The following is a 25,197-nucleotide window of genomic DNA, read 5'->3' as shown; positions in this document are numbered from 1 at the left end:
CCACCTTGTTCAGAGTACTAGATTCATGGCGAATCGAGAATGTGTATTTTTGCAAGAAACTGACCCACTTGGGATGACGAGCACTCAACTTCTTTTGACTATTCAGATACTTCAATGCCTTGTGGTCCGTGTACAAGACAAATTCCTTATAAATAAGATAATGTCTCCAATAACGAAGGGCTTATACCACGGCATAAAACTCAACATCGTAAGTGTAATACTAACACCTGGCCTGAGTCAGCTTCTCACTAAAGAAGGCAACATGTTTGCGGTTCTGACTAAAGACTGCGCCAATTCCCACCTTGGAGGCATCGCACTCAACCTCAAAGACTGCACTAAAATCAGTAAGGGCTAAGACATGAGCACTAGTCATTCTCTCTTTGATGATTGTAAAGGCCTTTCATGCAGCCGACGTCCAATGGAAACTAGTACCCTTTAGGCATTTCGTGATGGGGGCCATGAGGGTGCTAAAGTTTCTCACGAAACTTCGGTAAAAAGTGGCCAACCTGTGGAAACTACGGACCTCTCCTATAGTCTTTGGAGTAGGCCAATCTACAATCGCACGAACTTTCGCGGGATCTGCCTTAACTCCATCAGATGACACAATGAAACCTAAGAACACGACACTGGATGTCATAAACTCACACTTTTTCGCATTGACATATAATTTTTCTTTCAAAATTTCTAAGACCCGATGCAGGTGACTCAAATGATCGGACAAAGACGAATTATAAATCAAAATATCATCAAAATAGACAACGACAAACTTTCCTGTACACGGACGCAACACTTGGGTCATCATGTTCATAAAAGTACTCGGGGCGTTAGATAACCCAAACGACATGACTAACCACTCGTACAACCCATCACGTGTCTTGAATGCCGTTTTCCACTCATCCCCCTCCTGTATACGAATCTGGTGATACCCGCTTTTTAAATCTATTTTGGAGAAAATGGAGGCACCAGATAACATATCAAACATATCATCTAAACGGGGGATGGGAAAATAATATTTGACCGTGATGCGATTGATCGCACGACTATCAACACACATGCACATGGACCCATCTTTCTTAGGAGTGAGCAGGGCGGGTACTGCACAAGGGCTCACACTTTCACGAATAAATCCCTTTTGTAGTAACTCCTGAACCTACCTCAACAACTCGACATGCTCAGAGGGGTTCATGCGATATGCGGGGAGATTGGGAAGACTCGACCCTGGCACAAAATCAATCGCGTGTTGCACGACACACATGGAAGGAAGACCATCTGGCATAATGTCGCTAAACTCTTCAATAAGGGGGGCGATGTCTGTAGGAACTGATAACGACGTACTCAACAGCGACTTAGCCACCACAGCATAACAATAACCATCCTCCTGATAATGGTTCAAGAAAGACCGGTAGGATAGCCCCGCAAGCTGGGGAACTCGCTCAGGCTTATCTACTGTGGGAAACCCCGTCTCCTTGATGAGGAGAAGGATTATCTTATGACCTTTAAATATGAACGAGTACGTGTTTCTACGACCATCATGAATCGTCTTGCGATCATACTGCTAAGGACGACCCAACAGGATGTGACACACGCTCATAGGGGCTACATCACACCACACCTCATCGTGGTAGTACTCCCCCATGGAGAACCGAACTAAACAACGCTGGGTGATGGGAACCTCGTTTCCTTTCTTGAACCACGCCATCTTGTAGGGGTGAGATAGTTTCTTTGTTTTCAGGTTCAAGGTAGACACAATGCTCTCGGACACTATGTTCTCACAAGCACCGGTGTTGATAATAACATCACATGCATGACCCTCACAGTTGCATCGGGTTCTAAAGATGTTGTTCCGCAACCATTTTGTGGGGGTCGATTCACGAGGTGCGGTCAGAACATGACAGATGGATAATAAATTTTCGACGTTGCCGTCGAACTCTACGACTTCCCTCATTCTCATCTTTGACCAAAGACTCACTCTCACTCTCAGATGCTGACTCAACAATACCTTCGACGAGATGGGTGTTCTTGCTCACAGTGGGACACCTAGATACGACATGCCCTAACTCCTGACACCTAAAACAACGGATGATAGAATCACTAGGTTTGGCTTTAGACCGGGTATTAAATACGGGTCTAGACGGGTCAGGTTTGCTAGGTTCTGCTCTAGGGGTAGACTTTGAGTCCTCCTTCCTAGGGGAGCTTGCTCCTCTGGTTGAGAAACTCGGATTGGATCGACTGGACGGTTCACTACGGGAGGTTCTATAGTCCTGCCTCTTTTTTAACTTTTCTTCGACGTTCATGGCATAACTGCTTGCCTGATCTAATGTCTCAACTGTGATACAACTAAAGTCGTCAGAAATAACAGGACGAAGACTAGAAATGTACCTTGTGACCTGCTGGCGGGCAGTTTCTTCGATCTGTACCTATAGAGGAAGACGATGAAACTCGGCAATGTACTCCGCCACAGTTCGAGTGCCTTGACGCAGGGCCAGGTACTCATTGTAGGCTCTCTCGGTCTGAAGGCACGAATTTTGACTGCATCAATCTCTGCATCTCCTCCCACGACTGTACACGCTTTAGTTCCTGCCGCTCTCTCGATCGTTGCAGCTCCGCTCACCATGTTTGTGCTAGTCCTCTCAACCGAGTAGACGCTAGAGAGACACGACGGTGCTCAGCTACGGTGTGGTAGTCAAAGAAAAACTGCACGACATAAGACCCGTCGACGAACTGCTCCGCGTCGAACCGCCCCACAAACTCCGGAAGGTCCAGCTTTACCCCATAAGTGGGGGGGGGGTGCTCAGGTGCTTTCTGCTGACGAGCCTCCACCATTCCTGCAGGATACTCGTTCTAGAAAGCATCATCGTCCCATATTGCTTCATTGTCCTCTATGTGGTACTGCTCGCTTGGATGTTGGTGCTGACGAGCTCCATCGAGGGGTGGCCGACGCTCATGTGGTGCTGCTCCCTGCTGAAACTGCCGCGGCCTGGTTTACCCGCGGGTGGGGGCCGCCTGTGGCTGTCGTTGTTGCACTGGTATGTAAGGGGGTCCTACTAAAGGTGGACGGGTTTGTTGGGTCTCTGGCTCTAAGTGGGTAGGAAAGGGGTAGTACGGGTTTGGGTTATGATGATGGTGAAGGTTCGGACGAGGGATTGGGTTTTGGATCGGGAAGGAGTTACTGGGTTGGTTCGAGTTCGGGTATCGGGTTGGGTTGGTGTAGGACTGGGATGATTCGCCCGACTGGATATGGATCGGGCCTAATCCTAAACTATTCTTCGGACCCAGATTTGGATAGGTCAGATTGGGGATCGAGTTGTGGGGGTAAAAGGCTTGGTTTGAACTCGATCCACGATCCTTATGATTATGGGTCTGGTTTTGACTCGGCTCAAGATCAAGCTGGAGTGCCGTCCGGCTCCGATACAAGTTTGGGTCGGTAGGGGATCCATTTTGGGGTTCAAAATTCACGGGTTGTGTCAGATTCAGAGCGAACTGCGAACCAAACCCAACTAGGTAGGCTGGGTATGAGGCTGCAAGACCCGGACCCGCTCCCGAGAACCCAAAGGGTGGTCCTCGGTAATCGGGTCCAGACCCGATTAAAATAAGTTCCTGACCTGTCCCTGAGGGGCCAGGTTCGTACCCAGGGGATTGATCCCCTTGGTCTTTGAGTTGCCTGCAATCGCACTCCCGCGCGCGGGCGCTGGGAGGGTTGACAGACCCATCCTGGTGCGAGCTGACGCTGGCACGCCTACGGACTGATCCAGCGTCACACTCGGGCCACGCAGGTCGGATCCAACCTGCATTCCCATGTGCGTGGGTCGATGCTCGACCTGTGGGTTCACGTCAGTGAGGGGAGGATCTCCAAGAGGCCCCGGGGTCGGCTGCATCGTAGTCGCACCAGGGTTCAGGGTTGGCGTACCTTGTTGGAGCGTCTCTTGATAGGCAGTTTTGCGCAGACCTTCCCCAAAACCCTCCAGCGATACCGCAGGCTGAGGACCCAGTTGGGCTGGGTCGATCGTTGCAGCCATGACGATGCTTACTGCACCATCGCCCACTGTGGTACCCGCTGGTTGGGTTGTCGCCGAGTTCGACCCTACCATCGATTCTATGGCGACGAGTCGACCGTCAATCCTATCCAACCTCTTTGTGATCCCAACCATTTCTTTGTTCATGCGCAGCATATTCTCTTGCATTTTTGTCATCATCTCCATCATGCGCATCATTGGGTCTTCGGTACCGATTTCTTCCCGTTCCTTGCTGCGTGCCGGATTGTTCCTCTCCTCTTGAGCCATGTGGCTGCCGAAGGAGGATGTCTGGGCTCTAATATCAAGTTGATGCAGCCTTCAATGGGTTTTGCTAACGGCAGTGAAGGCACAACCACCTGATGCCGGCTGCAACTTCTCGCAGCCTTGATGGAGGTTGTGAAGGCGCAACGTTACACAGTCGTGAGTTGAACAAACTAAAAGATTAATACCCCACCCAGACGGTGAGGCTTGAATGTTTCAATGCCAAATGTCAATGAAAAGTTGATGGATTAAAAAAAATGAACGAAAGGCAAACAATAAACAATAACAATAATAGAAATTGAAGACAAAAATGACAGGGAAACAAAGGGGAGCTGCTGAAAAGAGAACTGCGATTATTCTTCAAAAAAAGGAGCCCCTTCATGCAACCCTAGACAATGCCTTTAAAGATGACCCAAACCTGGACCCGGACCGAGACTCGTGAAGGCTTCAATTCGGGGCTGGATCGGTGTTGAGCCAGGCCTTCCCTCTTCTGGAGTAAGTGCATGTTATCTTACTGCATCGAGTCCACTCACCTGTGGTCGGATCCTGTTGCTGGATCCGATCATCCATTCCAACTGGTGGGTCGGATTCCCTGGCCATGCCAGGGTCACACGATACCACCTGCTCTGCATCAATATGCTAGCACAAAGTAGCATTCAAGTATTCACACCACACACCACCACACACAAGAGCAAAGTGCTTCAAATGCATTGTTCTATTAATGACATAAGGGAGTAAAACCCCTTTTCATAAGATACATTGTACAATGGGCTGAAAGCCCTTATTTATAGAGGTAAGCTAAAGATCCAAAGAGAGATAGTCGTTGGGCTGTACTCAACGTCTCTAATTCAAATAGCAAACTGTGCAACTGTACAGTCTATCATTACCTGACAAAAAACATAAAGTAAAAGAAACAAAAAATAATGTAAAAAAAATAAAAACATTACAAATATATACCTATGCACTATTTTCTAACACTTTCCCTCAAACTTATGGTGAAATCACCGAAAGTTTGTCAAGTAAAAAGCTGAATCTTGGTGAGCACATCACCTTGGTGAAGAAATTCACAAGTTGATATTATGATATTACATAAGGAAGATCAATAGTTTTTTTTAAATATTCTTCACGAACAAAATGACAATTCATCTCTATGTGCTTAGTTCTTTCATGGAATGTATGATTTCGAACACTGTATATGGAGCTCTTGTTATCACAACATAATCTTGTAGGATTCTGAAGGTGAATTCCCATATCTGAAATTAGTTATTTGAGCCATATGATTTTTATGGTAGTAGTTGCCATTGCTCTATATTCCGCTTCTATAGATGATAGTGATACCTTTTGTTGTTTCTTGCATATCCGTGAAATCAGTGATTCACCTAGAAACACACAAAAACCAGTTGTTGAGCGTCTATTATTTGGATCTCTTCCACAAGCAGCATCAGAATATGCAATAAGATCTAAGGAGGAGGAAGAAGAAGATAAAAAAACTCTCTTATTTATTGTACTTCTGACATATTTAATGATTCTCATGACTGCACTCATATGAGTTGATGTTGGAGCATGTTGAAATTGGCTAGTTATATGTACAACATGAGCTATGTTAGGTCTTGTAATACTTAGATACATAAGGGATCCCACGAGCTGTCTGAAGGGAGTTGGGTTGTCCAAGAAAACTCCATCATCAGCTCGTATCTTCATTCCAACAGTCTTTGGAGTGTCAATAACTTTATCATCTAATAGTCTTGACCTATCAATAATATCTAAAGCAAACTTTGTTTGTAACAATATGTATCCTCTGTTAGAGTAGGATACTTCTATACCAAGAAAGTATGTTAGAAACCCAAGATCTATCATTTCAAAGAAATTTTTCAAAACTGTTTTACTTTTTTTATTTATTCTTTTTCACTACCTGTAATCAACATATCATCAACATACAAAAGTAAAATTATAATACCTGTAGAAGAATTTTTGATAAATAAAGTTGTATTAGTATAGCATGGTTTAAAACCACATCTTGTAATAACATTGTTAAAAGTATCAAACCAAGCTTTAGGTGCTTGTTTGAGGCCATACAGTGCCATTTTTAATTTAAGCACTTTACCAGAAGGAATTATCAATTCCGGCGGAACATCTATGTATACTTCCTCATTAAGATTTCCATTCAAAAAAACGTTTTTAACATTCATTTGAAATATATTCTAATTTTTAATAGCTGAAATAGCTACAAGCATTCGAACTGTGGTCATCCTGACAACAAGAGCAAAAGTTTCTTTGTAATCAACTCTGTATTCTTGAGAATATCCTTTGACAACTAGCTTAGCTTTATGTCTTTCCAAGGATCCATCACTTTTGTTTTTTACCTTAAAAACCCATCTACAACCTATGGTCTTCTTTCTGATGGGTAAATTTAGAATTTTCCAAATATTAGATTCTTTGAGAGCATCTAATTCTATATGCATAGCTTTTATCCACTTGGGTAAATTTTTGGCTTCATTGTAACATGAGTGTTCAAAGTAAGATTGAATAGCTATAAGACAAGCTCTATGTTTAGAGGAGAATGAGTCATAAGACACAAATTTATTTGGGATCCTTGACGTTCGTTCAGATCTACGAATAGTCGTTTGTTCTGATTATATTTCTAATACTTCATGATTACTTTGATTTTCATGTTCATTGGTTGCATTTCGATTCCTTCTAGTGTATGCTATTGGTTCAACTGTTGTTATATTCTCAATGGGAGGTTTTACACAAATATTTTATCATTAGACAGTAGTTTAAACAAGAATGAGTAATCAGAATTTACGTCTTGCGACATGTTTCCTTCAAATCCACTTTCGTTTTCAACAAAATTAACATTCCTCAAGACGAAAAGTTTATCATTTTTTATATCATAACATTTAAATCATTTTTGTGTTTCAGAATAACCAATGAACGCACAAAGAATAGCCTTAGAGGACAATTTATCTCCTTTATCATTTAAAACATAACATTTGCAACTTAAGTTTCTCAGTCTTTGATAGTCAGGTTCATATTTAAATAATTTTTCAAAGAGAATTTCATTGGACAATATTTTTGAAGGCATCCTATTATAAGATATACTGAAGTTAATGTAGCTTCGGTCAAAAGATTTTTTGGAACATTTTTAGCAATAAGGAGCGCCCTTGTAGTTTCCATAATGTGTCTGTGTTTTCTTTCTGAAATTTCATTTTGTTGTGGAGTTCTAGGACACGATCTTTGATATAGAATTCCTTCATTTTCTAAAAATTGTTTAAATTCATTTGACAAATATTCTCTTCCAAAGTCGGTTCAAAGGATTTTGAGTTTTCTTTCAAATTGTTTTTTGATCATGTTATGGAATGTTTTGAAGATTGTGAATACATCAGATTTAAATTTAAGAAATTAAATCCAACAATATCTAGTGAAATCATGAATAAACACAACATAGTATGAGAATCTTCCTTTAGATGCTACGGGTGCAGGACCCCACACATCTGAATGAACTAATTCAAAAGGCATTGAAAAATAAAAGTTTCTTTGACCATAAGGCAATGCTGTCATTTTACCAATAAAACATTCTTTACATTCAAAATTTTCTTTACAAATATTCTTGGTAACAAGTACAAAATTTAATTTCTTTATATTTGGATGCCCAAGACTATGATGCCAAGTCCGTATATCTTTTGTTTGGGCAATGTTATAAAATGATTCTTTTGGAATACCAAAAAAATCCATATAATAGAGATTTTCTTGCCTAGAACCTTCCTCAATTAATTTCTCGGACTGACGATCCTGCACCCAACATTTATTTGATGAGAAAATGACATCACATTCATAATCCGAGATTTGTGAAACTGAAAGTAGGTTAAGATGAAGTTTAGGTATAACTCTTATTTTTGGAATATAAAATTTGCTATGTTTTGACAAATCATTTTTAAAAGTTCCAATACCTTCTATTTTTAAGGCAGTACCGTTAGCAGTGGAAACAAATGATGTTTTTGAATTAGATTGACATTCTCATAATATAGACTTATGTGGAGTCATATGAAAAGAAACTCCTGAATCAAGGAGCCAAGAGCACATACCAGGAGAGGAAGATGATGCAATGGCCGCTTCTGAAGTAGATCCTTTAAGCAATGGTTACAATGCCTTCGTCAGTTGAGATACGGATTTGATAAGGTTCTTGATTTTCAAAGTCTCCTCATCTTGTTTTGATGGTACAACGACAACACATTTTTCTTGAGGCCTATATTTGTATTTAGGACATTGAGGCCTAATGTGACCGAGCTCATTGCAGTTATGACAAATGATTTTTGATTCTCTTCTATTTCTATTAAAGTGAGGCGGTTTATATGACTTAATGTAATGTCTTGGTTTTGATGCGGCAATAGCGTAATCTTCTTCTTGATCATTGCTAGAGGTAGCAAGAACACTAATATTTTTACACATGTTTAGTGTAGTTTCTTCTCTACTAAGTTTAGTGAGAATCTCATGAATAAGAGGTGATGAAGATGATAGCAAGGAGACCCTTATTTGTTTAAATTCGGGTTTCAAACTATAGAGGAAAGTGAAGAGTCTATCTTCTTCAACTTGAATTCTTCGCATTTCTATGTACCTTCCTTCCCGTTTGGGTTCAAATTAGGCACGTTGGGTCCAAATGGAAGATAATTTCATAAAGTAATCACTTACATTTTTATCACCTTATTTGATATTTCTAACTTTTTCTTGGAGATAATATTTGTAAGCCATATCTTTTTCGGTAAACATACCTTTAAGATATTCCCACTCTTCATTTGCCTTTTTGTAGCATAATAGGTTTGAGGGAATTCCACTTAGCATTCATGAAAGATTTTTTGCGTTTCTCATTCATCCAATTTCTTATAGTATTCTTCCATGGCTTTGTTTCTTTCTTCGAGATTAGTTTCAACCCCATTTTCACCTAATAAAATTTTGCGAGTGGGTTCAAGAATAGTACCTCTTATGAATCCCCACAAACCTTGTCCTTTGATGAACTTCTCCAAGTATCCCGCCCAAATATTGTAGTTGCTTCCTTCAAGTTTGAATGGCGAAATAAAGTTGGAATTGCTTGTATTGTGTGGAAAAGATTCACCCATGGTGAATTAGTTGAGAAGAAGGAATCACCACCACAAAGTAAAGTAAGTACGCTTTACGAGGTTGCTCACTAATGTATCGTTGATCATACACCAAGCTCTGATATCATGTGAAGAGTCTAACATGCAATCATGTTTCCAACTAACTTAATACTTCAAACATTCATAGGCATATGCTAGCACAAAGTAGCATTCAAGTATTCACACACCACACCACCACACACGTGAGCAAAATGCTTCAAATACAATGTTTTATTAATGACATAAGGGAGTAAAAACTCTTTTCATAAGATACTTTCTACAATGGGCCGAAAGCCCTTATTTATAGAGGTAAGCTAACGATCCAAAGAGAGATAGTCATTGGGCTTTACCCAACTTCTCTAATTTAAATAGCAGACTGTGCAGACCTGTCATTACCTAATTTAAATAGCAGACTGCACAGTCTGCTAAGACCTGACAGAAAACATAAAGTAAAAGAAACAAAAAATAAAGTAAAAAAAATAAAAAAATAAAAAAATAAAAAGATAAAAAATATATACGTATGTACTATTTTTTAACACCTTCCACCCGACCTACCCCTGCCACAACCAGTTCCACATCCTCCTCTCCCTTAACCAGGCTGCCTAGAAGTGAAATTTGCTGCAGGAGCAGTTGACTTGGGTGAACTCTTAGTGTTGCCTTTGAGATGTGCTTCATGCACAAGTAAAAGACTTCAGTTCGGTCAAGTTGAGCCGATCAGATCGGGACTCTATAGAAGTCTTGAACATAGAATATTCATTCGGCAGACCTCTCAAAATCTGTAAAATCATATCTTCTCCAATGGGGTTTGAAGCAACAATTAGTTGATGCGCAATAGCACGGGCATGTTGGAGATACTCGTGAATGGATTTATCGCTTTTCTTGAGATCCTGCAGTTGGGACTTCAACTGCATGATGTGTTACCTCGAGTGTGCGGCATAGGATTGTTTAAGTGCCTTCCACACTTCATAAGACTAGTTCAAGCCTATGACTTGGGTATGAACAGTTTCAAACAATGAGGATATGATCCAACTAAGGATCAGCTGGTCATGATTCAACCAATCGATGTAGGCAGGATTTAGTTCGGATGAACCACCAACAAATTTAGGTGGGGCTGGCTTGGATTTGTCTACATGTCCCATAAGCCCATAGGTGTGCAATATTGGCTTTAATTGATATTCCCAGACAAGATAGTTCTCTGAGTTCAACTTAATCGATAAAAAATGATGCACATTATTCGACATGGTTGAAACTCGTACCAGTCACCACCGATATCATAGAAGGGCTAGAAGACAATTGTGCTGAACCAGTGGAGGTTTCCATCATGAGCAGACCATCAGTTTTACGGCTCTGATACCATAAAACAATACAATGCAAAAACACACTCAAGGAAAGAGTCACTATGTACATGGTTCGGTTTGTGCTAGACCTATGTCCACGGATAAAGCTCTCAGTTCATCATGCCTCTTGTTTCCTTAGTCATCTTTGGTAACTCTTGTTTTGACTGATCATCATTAGATATGGTGACCACCTCTGGGTTGGACCCGGAGCTAGATATCACATTAAGTGATGGAGCGGGATCTTGTTCTCTAACAGGAACATCTGTTAATTTGCATCTTGCTAATTGTTTCTGTTTGGTTGTTTAATATCAACTTTCCTTATAGCATGACATATCATGAGTATCTGATGCTTCTCTTCTCTTTGTCTTCATTCACTTATTTTGTCTCTTTCTCAACAATGTGACAGACAAAGGAAAGTGAGGTGCATCCTCTATTAAGTGTTGAAAATGGAACTGCGGCTGATGGTATTGTCCCGAAAGCACCTGCATGGAGCTCAACCAAGGACCTTCTTGCATAGACATGCTGATGGGAATATCTATCTGCTTGAATCAAACAATTAGCAATCAGGAACCATTTACGTCTTCCTGATAACTATGGCATCTGTTTTGGATATCGTTGCTACAATATTAACAATGCTTGTAGAGGTGCTATCAAGTTCAAGAAATCCCAGTATTTGGGGCTGGATATATGAATATGAATAGGCTTGTATTTTGACTTTTGCTTTTAATTCTACTATCAGAAGTATCTTTTTTTATTTTGTTGCATCTATATTCTTGATTAATCTTATCTTCCATATGTAAACAGTGTAGACCTAGAGCCTAATGATATTTGAGTTTAAAAATTTATGTCACTTCATTCTTTCATTAAGTATTTGTGCTTTCTAGTCTTTTCAGATAAGATTTGTTTAAACCATCTACTTTGTGTGATAAAATCAATTGTTTAAATGTCATAACAAACGTTTGTGAACCTTTGGAAGCGTAAGAGCACAATTGAATGCCTGCAAATTTATTATGCAGTTTCCATCCTCGCTGATTATAAAGGCTTTGAGGTGAAACTCAGTGGAAGCCATCACGGTATTTTGCTGCCAGCAGCGAAAGCCTATCAAAAGTTCCAACATGCATAAACCTTTATTCAGATCTCACATTACCACTGATGGTCACCCTTGCAATATGGGATTCAGATCTTCCCTTGCACTTCTTGCCCCATGCTTTTGGTACTACACAAATCAGTGTTTTTTATGTTTTATCACAAGGACGCGGGACAAGTTTTTGTCTATGTTTTCATTAATAGTAGGGAACAGGACACCACGCTAAGTTGGAGTATCCATGTGACAGGTTTCGTGCTGCCTTCTTTCTCTATTTTCTCTTATTTAAAAATAATTGCTACATATAAACTCATTACATGTGCCTGGCTTTGCAACCATACTTAACTAGATGGGATCATGTCTATCGTATTTCGATGCATGACTAATTGATTTTGCGAAGAGGAGCAAGCATAATTGTCAAATTACCGTACTGTATGGATGATTTGACCTGATTATCTAAAAACCTTATAATTTTTTATATTCTTTCATGTTCAAAATCACAAATATTTGACATAGTTAGGACCTTTTTACCTTTCTCAATTGAGAATTTATGCCTTATTGAGATAAAATTGTACCGCCCGTTGACTAATTTCAACTCTCACTTAAATCCAGGATTGCAGGTTTTTTATGTGAAAACTTAGACTTCATGAACTTGCATAAATTTATTTGCAAATTTTTGATGAGACTAAAACTACCAAAATTACAAGTATTCTACTCACATATTTTATGAAATCGCAATAATATATGTGTGAAATTACACTTACCACTAAATTCACAAATATCCTTTTTTTCATATACTTTTTGAAATTGCATAAATCTATATGCGAAAGTACATTTACCACCAAACTCACAAATATCTTACTTATTTGCATATACAACACAATATCACATAGATTTATTTGCGAAATCCCACTAAATTCATAAATATCTTATTCTCATATGCTGCATGATCTTGCATAACGTAATTTGTGAATCGCCTTATATTGCAAATATCGTATTTAACTATTTGTGAAAGTATGACACATGCGATATTGCTTAATTGTTGTGAAATATTTTCTCGAATCATATATAAATTTGTTGCGGTCCTCAACCTAATTAATTTTGAATAATCTAGGTTTATTTTTTGTCTTTTATCCCCAACCAGTGCTCTCCAACCTGCTTTCCTTTCGACAACTAATTTTGTCAAATATTTTCGACAACTATTTTCAGTAACTATTCATCGAAGGCATTTCATCACTGCTGAACCATTGATGATGTATTTTTTTGGTAAGCACAACGTGCCCTTTTGTTTAACGGCTAAATCAATCAATGTTCTATTTTGTTTAAAAGTTGAGTGAAACTTGTTCACTTTTGTTTTTTTTTTTGGCTTGAAATGAAATGCTTTTTGATTATTTTTGGTAAGCACAATGTTCCCCTTTTTTAAATATTTTTTGAAACACAAATAGTTTGTTTGTTTTTACAATAAGTTCAATATTCTCTGTATTGTTATTATAGAAAAATTTGAATTTGTTTATTAGTACAATGTGAGCAATAAGAAGATTGCGTCGAAGGGGCCCACACCCACATCATCTGAAATTTTGCAAGCACAACAACAAAAGCCAATGAAGAACTATGAACTGGGTCATTATGATAATTTGAAAGCAATACTTAGTGTGGAGAAGTGGGTAGAGAGGGAGTTATATCTATTGCCAAAAATATAGGTGTCCGACGTATTTCACAAAAAATGCACCATCAATAATCAATACAGTTGCATTCAAGCAGTGAGTTGGAATAAAACCTGAATTATCATACAATGAACAACTGCAAATTTCAAAATGACTTGTATCTAAGGCAAAATGTACAAAAAAAGTTGAGCAGTTTGTATGTACAATCTTGTCTCCCATCTCGAAAGCATCTAAGGAGGGAGAGGGTGAACCATTGGTTAGCTATAAGGTTGTTTCTAACCTCAATGCTTAGATAAATGAAGCTCAAGATGTGACCACCTGTAGTGACAGTGGTGCGAGAGAAGAGAAAGTGCCTAACCAAGAGGTTGAGGTCAATGTGAACCCTCCTTAAGAAGTAGATGTAAGTGAGGATTATATAGCTAAGTTAGATGCAAACACCACTCAAGATTCTGATGTAGCTCTCTATGCGTAGGAGAAAGTGCATGCTCTAACGAAGAGGTCACAACAAGAAAGAAAGTCTGGGGTTTGTCGATAGATATATTGTTCGTTTGTTATTTTACAATAATCATTGGTTAAGTTGAAATTACTAATATATATATGAATGCAATTGATTAGTTTGTGGCCGCTTTGTAGTTTTAAAATCTGACAATCAACACATTTCAATTTGAAGATCTTGAGATGACCATCATGTTGGAGGATGTGACACAAATCATCAGACCGACATGCTATGGAGAGCCAGTGAGTGGCACGAGGTGGAGACATTTCAAACAGATGCGTGATATTTATTTGCAAGCAGATGATGATGTATTTGAAGGTGATAATATCAAGTTTTCATGGCTTAAGAGCTATTATGACGCCAATAAGGCAAGGAGAATAAATGTGAAACTGTCGTGTTAGAGGAAAAGACAATAGTAGGGTGGACAATACAGTGAGAGCATTTTTGCTATACTTCTTTAGCTTATGTTTATTCATCGACACTCATGAAAAGTTGGTTCATGCATCGTACATCAAACTATTGAAAGACTTGGATTGCATCAATCAATATACATGGAAGGCAACTGCACTTAGACACTTGTATGTAAGTTTGAGTATCACATGGAGTAGAAGAAAAAACCTTGCCGAGATGTTGTTGTTGGAGGTATTTATTCCTTTATTGTACCTAAACTTTTGATTTATAGCTATTCCTATATTTATATATTGTGTTTTAATACATACTGTATATTAATCCTTATTAATCATTTTTATGCAGGTTTGGATATAGAAGTACATATCCATTGAAAGGGCCCAAATGTGTGACGTTGCCCATGAATTTTTATGTGCCACAATATGGAGTCGGTCATGCAATGAAGATGGTCATGATTGAAGATTGATGGGTCCTCGCATGTCGTGTACCGACTGCGTTGCATCGCTTTGCAGACTGACTAGGGCAAACATAAGTATTATTATTGATGTTTCACATATATTTTTTAATAAATGCATGTAAATTGGTGCCGTTATGAAGGTGCGTTGGAGGAGGAGGAGGAGACAACCAATATGATTGTGCGGGAGGACATCGTTGGCAAGGACATTTAGATGCACACCATGAATGAAGTTGAGTGCCAAATGGTCAGCCAAGTTGTTCGGTAGTTTGGGTTTATTCAATAACCAGCCAATCACCCTTGCACAATTAGCAAATTTATAACGTATGCTACGAAAGATTACCCCACAGTATTTCTCTCCGAACTTCAAGGCTGGGACGAGGTTGACAAAGACATTAGCTTGTCATCTTGTAGCCACTCAGCAGGTTGCATGTTCTTTAACGGTAAAGAAGGCTTTTTAGGGGGAGAAGCACAGAAAGACCGTAAGTGGATCAATGAGAGAGTTGACTCTTGCACTTGAAAAAATCTATATATTAAAGAATTTAGTATGTACTCAAGAGGACATGATACGTACTCAAGCTGGCCTTCTAGAGAACACAAATAAGGTTATCGAGGAGTTATAATCGCAACAATAACAACATCCTCAACTATAGAAATTCATTTGATTGTTTTTTGTTTTTTCATATATATTCGAAAATCAACATTGTAATTCATCAATTACTCATTGATTTGTATATAATGTTATTTGAATGTTTCTATAAATAAATTTGATATAAAGTAGTTTGTTTGTCATTGATTTGTATATAATGTCTTTGATTGAATGTTTAAATGATTTGAATATATTTGAATATAAAATTAAAACTATTGTTGAATGCTTAAATGATTTGAATGTTTAAACTTAAAGTATTGTTGAATGTTTAAATGATTTGAATGTTCAAACTAAAAGCACTATTGAATGATTTATATATAATATCATTGTTTATGCTTTCAAATTAGTTGAATGTTTAAATGATTTGAATGTCTATTTGGTTACATTCACTCTTATTTGGGTTGTTATATGCAAAGATCTACTTAAAGAATTGAAACCAATAAAATTGTAAATAATATATAAATTCGCTTAAACATATGTCCACTTAAACTGAAACCACTTAAATTACATATATCATACTTTTTCGCATATTAATTTACAATTTCACAAAAAAAGTATTTGTAAAAATCTTATTGATTCGCACAAATCTGATAATTTCACAACAATCCTATTATTTCGTATAATCGTTGAAACAACTAAAATCGTAAATAACCAATTAAGTTGCGAAACAAAAGGATTTTCACAAAACAATAGGATTTTCATAAATATGTTTATGCAAATTATGAATTACATATGAAAAGTATGGTTATGCAAAACAATAGGATTCTAGTGGTTTTGATTTAAGTGAAGTTTCATAAATATTTTTATGCAAAATGTTAACTTATATGCAAAATAGTAGGATATTTGTGATTTTGGTGGTTTCAATTTCACAAAAAAATTGCAAATAAATTTATGCGAGTTCGTGAAGTCTGATTTTCCATATGAAAAAACAAGAGATTCGAGATTTAAGTGAGAGTTGGAACTAACCGATGGGCAATACAATTTTATCACAACAATGCATAAATTCATAATTATGAAGGGTAAAAAGGTCCTAACAATGTTGGATATTTGCAATTTTGGACATTGAAAGAAATATTGAAAATTGTAGGGTTTTTACATAATCAGGTCAAATTATCCATACGGTCATTTTCTGTTGGATTATTTTCTTATTTTTGAATTGGCTGGTTGCAACAAAGCCGCCTTTGTTTTATCTGATAGTCCCTTTACGGATGTTGTAATAGCTTATTTTATTGGCAAAGTTCATGTTAGTTCTTTACAAGTTGATCCAACAACAAATCTTTTATATAAAGTACACATTGATGTTAATGACATTTAAAATTTGGTCAGTTTTAAAAATAGCCACAAATATGGGAAAATAACCAACCGAGCCACTTCTCATTTCCACTAATTTTTGGTTAGTTTTCTCACCTCCATCTCAACCACCCACCACTTATCCATCACCGTTTCTTCCACCCCCCACCATTTTTTTTCTCATCATCTCCTCTTTGCTACCATTTTCACCACCCACCACAAGCTCGGTCATCGTTGGACCTCCATTATTACCACCTCACATCCACCGCCATCTCTATCACCCACTACCTTTCATCCACTACTCGCCAACTATTTGCATACCACCATATATCTTTCCACAACCTTCAATCTACCACCATTCTGTCAAAGATGGTAAGTGCTGGAGATGTTGGTGAATGGGAGGTGGTGAGAGTTGGACATGGAGATAAATGGAAGATGGTGGTGGGTGATGAAAATGGTGGTAGATAAAAGTTTACAATGTACTAAAGCTTGAATATTGCTTCCTCTACCTCTCTGACGCTTTATTGCTGAACACCACTATCTTGAATTAGAATGAATGTCGATTGGTCAAATTTAGGAAAAATCTCATCCAAAATCAAACTTAAAACATTAATTTCAGGAAAAATCTGTTCACATTGCATAAAGGGCCCTCAACTAAAGGTGGCAAAACCAGACACGACCCTCCAACCCGCTTCTTAGGCGGGTTCGGGTTTGGCTTAAACGGGTTCGTGTCATAAATGGGTCGACCCGTCTAACCCGTTTATTAAACGGGTCGGGTTCGTGTTAGGGGTATGCCAACCCGCCAACCCGGCTGACCTGTTTAATAAAAGGGTTAGGCGGGCGGGTCAACCCGTTTACCCGAACCCGTCAACTTGCAACCCGTTTATATATACGTTGCAAGGAAGATAACCCAGATGCAGTTTCCGAAAAGAATGTTTTTGCTTCTAAAGATGCAACAGAGCAACTCACCATCTGGTCTTGTCTATTTAATGGATAAGTTATTGGTTCTCAACTTTTAATGACATAATACCTTATGATATTTTGTGCATTGAATGAGTTTTCACATTTTCTTTCTTTTTCTCTGTATTAAGGGTACTTATGTAATTTAGTGAGTTTTGAAAGTTCAGACTTCTGAGTTTGGCACCTAGGATCAACATCTTTTGATTGAAAGAACGTTTGACAGGGGATAGATGATGAATAGTTTGGGATTTAAATTTTGTTGGTGATAGTAATACCATAGTTTGATGCAAAGAAGACATAGGCTTTTTAGATTGGAAAGTTGGAGGCAAAAGACTGAAGCACGAGGTTGTTCTTGTCATTGAGGTTGAGTGCAATGCCATCATTTCCTGAATCTCTGATTCTTTCTTCTCCTTCAGTCTATGGCAGAAATAATAAACTCAGGCGGCTCTGAGCATTTATGGTGACCATCTCTTGCATCATCAACCTATCTTGGTCACTATTTATTTTATTTTTTTATCTGAATGCTACTAACTTTTGCAGTGACGAAAATGACCTACAATGTTTCATCATTACCAAAGCATTTTAACAGGCACCGTTTCTTGAAAGAAGATAGAACAGAATACAGATGGAGGTGTAATCGGGTCATGTCGACCCGACCAGTTTATTAAACGGGTTAACCATGTCGTGTCAGGTTACCCATTTAATAAATGGGTCGTGTTCGTGTTTGCCACATTCGACCCGTTTAATAAACATGTCTGTGTCAGTGTTGAGGTATGTTGACCCACCAACCGGCCGACCTGACCTGCCAACCCGACCCGATTGCCACCCCTACCCTCAACCACTAAGCTCTTATTTGGTTTTTTGGTCATTAATGTCAATCTCTCTGAGTTGCCATCAGTATAATATTCAGAAAAATGACCATACATTAATTTAGAGGGTGTGATACATGATGAGTGTACCAATATATTGTGCAAACCTCATGTGGTTCACAATGTCAAGGTTAAAATGGTCATTTTAAAGTTAGACATTTGTGATATCGGGCAAATTTTAGAAATATATAGATTTTTTTGGGAAACACATCATTGTTGCTGTAAAGTAAGACTATTTCCCATTTTTTTAAGGAAAGTACATTCATAAAAGCTGCAAGAAGGTGAAATTTGCCTAGAAATTAGACTAATAAGGATCGTTCGATCACCATTGTTAAAAAATGATTATCAATTCGGGCCAACCAAATGTGCCCTAAATCATTTCATGCTCATATCAAGGTCATGCATTGTTCTGGGTCGTATAAGGACTCTATAAACTAGAGTTTTCAGAATAATATTTTTTTAATTTTTTTATAATGAAAAATTGCCAATCATAATCGGGACTTAGGTCACCACCATGGGGTCACCCATGTGGCAAATGGGTGGTTGTGAGGGTGCTGAGACTAAGGCACTGGAACAAACCCCACTGATGCACGGGTGTTCCAATAGCTAGGGTGTTCCAGTAGCTAGGATTTTCCTCGCTTCAGCGAAGGTTCCTCATCATCATAAAAAGAAAAATGAAACATGTCATACCCAGGTCTATCAAGAACATTATGGTAGAAACTGTGGAGATAAAAGTGGTTAGGGATCTATCCTCGATATACACAGGCTTTGGCAGGACTTTTTAAACTGATTTTCTAGAAATTGTTTCCCAAACATCAAACCTAACATTTTGAAAACTTCTACAGCATGGGAAACATGTTTGTCATCGTATGAGAAACTTGATTCTCATCACATGGGAAATCTATTTACACAGGTCTTGTTTGTTTCGGGCAACTTTCATGGGAAAGTGCTGAGCTGACAATTCTTTTCTTTTTCTTTCCTACCATGAATGAAACTACAACATGTTGGCCACCGCGGTGAAAAGAATATTAGTAGGACAAGATTTGTGCATTTGGTTGAAGGTTCTACTTCAGAACATCAACCTACTCTTACAAAAGTTGTGGTGGGAGAAGATTGAACATCAAAAGAAGAGACCCTCAAAGAAAATGAAAGAGATAAAACTCTCTTGGATTATAAAAATGACTATAATGCATGAGAAGTAGGCCATGCAAAAGTGCTCTCACTCTTCATGGAAAGCATGTGTGTGGAGCCATGTCAGAAGATTTTGGAATTTAAAAGAGGGGATGAGGCTTAGACTTTTATGAAGCAAACATATACTAAAAGAGATACCGTTGGCAAATGGAAAATACATAACAAGACCCATAAATACTATGAATCCTTAAAAAGACTTTGTGATCAAATAACTAAATTAACGCCTGTTTGGGACACAACCAATGATGCTCGTCTAAGAAAGAAACAAATCTTAGAAGAACAAATTTTCAATTTATGTAAGGCCTAAGACTTGAATTTGAACATGTGGGAGTCAAGATTACTCATTGTGAAAAAGATGGCTCTCTACCTCTTTATAAAGTTTTGGCTGAAGTATATATGAAAGAGATTATGTTGAAGACCATGACCGAGTCCAAAGCATCCAAAGATAATGTTTTGGTGGTCCAAAGATCAAGTGCTACCACTAACACTTACAAGCCTCCTCACTTCTCAAGACCCAACTTTAAGAGGCAATATAATGATGCAGGATGAAAGAAAAGATCATATGCTAATTGTAGAAAACCGGTTACATTAAACCTTATTACCCCAAATTTAAAGGAAAGGATAAATGAAGAGTGGCAAGCATAGATGTATTGTATAAGGATAAGAATGGAACCAATTGAGATTCCAAATCCGTTGGAACCATGTTATTGTCCTAATTAGTAGAGGCCCTACATCTGCTTCTCAAAGGTTTATCTTCTTTCATCACGGGAGTCGCGGTATCTTCTTTTTTATGTAAAAGTTATTAGCTCTTTAAATCCGATTCTTCTTTTCATATGACCCCCCCATCATTTACTGTCCAAATATATAAATAATTCAAGTAGATCCAATGTTTTCACCAGTGATGACTTCTCTCTTGATATAAAAGGGTTTGGTGCCTTTAAATTTTTTTTAAATTTTTTCTATACCAAACATTAGATTTGTCCCAAAACCTAATTTAAATCTTTTTTTCATTTCTCAGATTGCCGATCATGGTTGTAGAATCTTCTTTTCATCCAACCAATGTTTGGTGTAGGATCTCCAGTCCATGATGAGGATGCAGATTGAAGAAGGCCATAGAGAAGAAGATCTTTACTATATGAATTGATTGATAATTTCCAAAAATACTTTTTGTTATAATGTACATGATTTGGATTTTATGTTGTGGGATCAAAAGCAAGTCATCCTAGCATATCTAAATTGTCCAATATACTTCACTTAAAAAATTTTGTAATAAAAAATTTAATTGTACTAATTGTATTCTTGGTAAAATAAAGGTCATTCCCTTTCAAAAGAGAACTTTTTTTGCTACTAAACCACTTAATTAATATAGTCAGATGTATGGGGTTCAACACCAAGGGTGATTATGCTTATTATGTAATTTTTGTTAATGATTAATCGTTATACTTAGATTTACTTTCTTAGGCATAAGCTATAATGAAATCAAGCGAAAAGCAAATCATAATGTGCATAAGCACAAGAACAAGTCCTACAAGGGACAATACAAATGTCAAAGGCAATACAAAAGCACCTAAGCTACAAAAATCCTAAACATGCACAAGCACAAGTCCACAAAGGGACAATACACAAGCCAATCAATGACAAATACATGAGATCATAAGAGGCATCAAAGTGCATATACAAAAGAACACAAAAAACATAAAAAAATAATAATCTTTATTAAGATAGAATGCTTAAGAAAGCATTACATTTAATGGGACAAGAGGTCCTTATTTATATACAAACAAGAGGGCCAAGATTACCCATAAAACTATTCCAACGACTAAAAATATAGTTGTTGGAGATTTCCAACAACTATATTGATTAAAAGACAAAACTGCCCTTTACAAAAGTGTAAAAGATAGAATAAAAAAAAGAGGCCAGTTCTACCCATAAAGAGCCAAGCTTATTATATGTATAAAATTACCATTCTGCCTCTAATGAATAAAACCTATTATACGTACAAAATTATCACAATACCTCTAAAGGGTATTACCTATTACAAAAGAAAGAAAAACTATTTAAAATTATATAATATATACATATACACTCACTCACACACACACACACACACTCACACACACACACACACATATATATATATTTAACACCTTCAAAATTATGATGTGATTACCGAAAGTTTAAAAATACAAAACAAAGAGAAGAATCCAAGTCTTCATTAATAATCTTTACCAAGTGCCTTTATTGGCTATCTCTATAATCATAATATGATGCATCAGAAACAAAATTTCTTTCTCAACCCATATCATCTTTAAGAACCTATAGTGAGAACAAAACATGTGTTTCAACTATAGAAAGGAAGATATCCTAACTAAATATATTTAAAAGAAATCATTTTAAAATAGTAGTTAAAAAATAGTTATAGGTTATATGTATATAGTTTCAAAATAAATATATTTTGAATAAGAATATATATATATATATATATATATATATATATATATATATATATATATATATATATATATGGTTAAATTAAACAATTTTAAGAGCAAGTAGGATATGCACCTTAATCAAAAATTTAAATTTTTTAGAAATATTAGCAACAATTCAAGAAATATACAATAGCCATTAATATGAACACAAGGAATATACTTATAAAACTCAAGATTTTCTTGACAATTAAAATAAATATATGTGATCATGATTATGATTGTGCATTCTTGATTTTCTTGATCTTCTTAAAATTCTTGAATTTGTGATATTTTTGATTTTCTTGATTTTGATTAATTATAAATCTTTGTCTCAAGATATGAATAATATTTTAAAAATAATAAAAATAAATAAATTATAAAGATTTTATGAGTTTGGTGTGGTTTGGATCTTGAATTTCAGCTTTGGATCCAAAATCACTATTTGGATCCAATTGGACATGGGTGCAATTTGGTTTGTATCCAATGGATATATTTTGGACCCTCAAAGGAGACATCCAATGTAGACCCCCATTTAGATCCAAGAGTCCATATGGATTAAATTATCCTCTAGTTTTAAATTTATAAAAAAAAATAATTAAACAAAATAAAAGGAGAATAATTAAGACTTTTAAATTTAATATTTTGAAGCTATAAATAAAGGGGACGTCCCACACATCTAGAAGAGTTCACATGAGTTATATGGCTGGAATTAGATGTTGAAAAGTCAAACTTAATTATCTCACTAAAATAGATTTCTAAAAAGAGAATAAATAAATAAATAAATGAATAAATATTGAAATAGTTAAGAATTGGGAGTTTATAAGATTAGGGTATTTCTAGAATAGACTTCTCTCCACCTCCACACGATTTTGGAGAGGGAGGGTCCAGATTTATCAAGTCTAGGGTTGGAAAGGAGATATAAACACCCCCCTCATGCCCCACACTTGTTTTGAGAAAAAAAATACCTTCTCTTTCTCTCTTCTTCTTTCTCTCCTTTTTCTCTTTTGTTTTTGATTTCTTCTCTCCTTCAAAACATCTAGGAGGTCGAGAGAACTCTTGTGCAGTCATTATACCTTCTTTTATTCGATTGGTGGTGGTGGAATAGAAGTCAGATCACTTGTTTTCCCGTTCTACCTTAAAAATCTATCGTTTGACAGGTAAGATTTATGTAGCCGATGCTTTTTATGCACTTGGAGCATGCATGATTAGATTATTTTATTTTTAGCAGCATATGATCACGTTCTTGATCTGTTCTACATGTTTTTCTTGGTTGAAAAAAATATTTTTTGGGTTAAAAAAAGGTAAATCATGAGTTTTCCTTAAAGGCAATTTTGAGAAACAGTCATAATTAGGGTTTCATTGTATTTACATATTAGATTCAATCATAATGTGATTTTTATGGTGTTATTCATGTATTAATTTATATTAAGTCTGATCAAATAAAAAATAATAAGCTTCTAAAGGTTTTATGATCTTAAAAAAGTTTTTTATAAAATTGTTTTCTGAGAAACCAAAATCTATGATGTCTGATATTTTATTCTCTATACGTTTTGGAAATAAATTGATATCTTCATGAATATTAGTCCTAAAAATCCAAATAAACTCACCACAATGATCTACACATCTTAATCTTGAATTTAGAATCGTGTTTAATTTGATTGGGATCCGTATTGATGAAGATATACCCATTTTAACAGAGCCCTAGTTTTTGGCTCTAGTTACAGGATGATTTCAACCTAACTTTGCTAAAAATATATAAACGCCTTTGGAAAACAACTCCAAACATTTTATAAAAAATTTGATTGAATTTCAATACATAATAACATACTGTGTAAAAAGGGTTTTGTCAAAAACATTTTATATAAATTTCAAGAAATATGTTAATCCGATAAAAATCTTATAGATTATAGATTCTGTATCAAAACTCTGTCGAAATTGGGTTTCGTAAAAGTTTTTTAATTATTTTTGTATTTATTGTTTTTGAGACCTGTTTATTGGGTTGTGTTCCGGCTCTGTCATGATTTGATATTAGCTCTGTTATTCTTGACATAATTTATAAAACTGGGTTAAGAGAGATCTGAAGTTTTACCTGAAAACTTATGCTTGTATTTGATTAGTAACATGTTAGAGATTGGTGAGTTTAGTATATTTCTGATATGTATTGCACATTATTAGTGTTTATTAATTATATTGCATAAAAAATAATGTATTAGACTTGTGAGAAGATCCGAATAAAGATTTATGTAAATTATATGTATAAGATATGACTTAATTCACATTGTCTTGCAAATAAATTATCTTGATTAATTCTAAAGGCATACTTAAATAAGATATGAATTATATTGCATGTTTTCTTATCGAAAAAGTTGAGTTTATGTCTTTAATTATGTTTTGACATTTTCTTTAAACTTTTCATAAATTTAGTTTTGAATCATATTAGATCTGATGTAAATATTTATGATAAAGATAATATTGATTACTCCTACATAGGTTGGGATTGAGATTTGTGAATCTATTCTATTATGACAGTTTGATGAGATGGCTTTATGATAAACTAATTATGAGCTTGGTTGTAAATGCAAATCATGTGAAAAATGAATATGAGTATGTTAATCTTGTTGCATATTAGCCATATATGCAGATGCAAAATGATGTATATGTGCTATTACTGCATGTCTATTTCTGAATATTTGAAATGATGTAATACTGCATGAATGAATTGCTAAACAACATGTTGACATGATTCTTGATTGTGAGAATGCATATTATGCTCTGATATGTGGTATTTGAAAGTGCATGAAAGATTGATAGAAATCCCACTGGGTTTGATGGGCACTTAGTGTGCTTGATGAAATTAAAATAATTTAAGTTCTATAAGAGAGAACCATGAGATGGCAATGCACTAACCTAAATGGTAG

General features: G+C 36.5%; 1 protein-coding gene across 3 annotated transcripts in view; it reads left to right on the top strand.

Moving 5' to 3' along the window:
- Window positions 1-11,493, top strand: part of LOC149839494 (UDP-xylose transporter 3-like) — an 87,816-nt gene extending 76,323 nt beyond the window's left edge. For all 3 annotated transcript variants that reach the window (XM_090002577.1, XM_090002576.1, XM_090002578.1), the window contains one exon: window positions 11,150-11,493. In XM_090002577.1, coding sequence (XP_089858703.1) covers window positions 11,150-11,260 — 111 coding nt within the window. In that variant the 3' untranslated portion in view covers window positions 11,261-11,493. The remainder of the gene's footprint in view (window positions 1-11,149) is intronic.
- Window positions 11,494-25,197: the final 13,704 nt, after the last annotated feature.

This window comes from Nuphar pumila, chromosome 4 (assembly GCF_984573655.1).
Source record: "Nuphar pumila chromosome 4, dmNupPumi1.hap1.1, whole genome shotgun sequence".
NCBI classification, from domain to species: domain Eukaryota; kingdom Viridiplantae; phylum Streptophyta; class Magnoliopsida; order Nymphaeales; family Nymphaeaceae; genus Nuphar; species Nuphar pumila.
The sequence above is the reverse complement of the archived record's forward strand: the minus strand, read 5'-3'. Positions and strand labels throughout refer to the sequence as shown.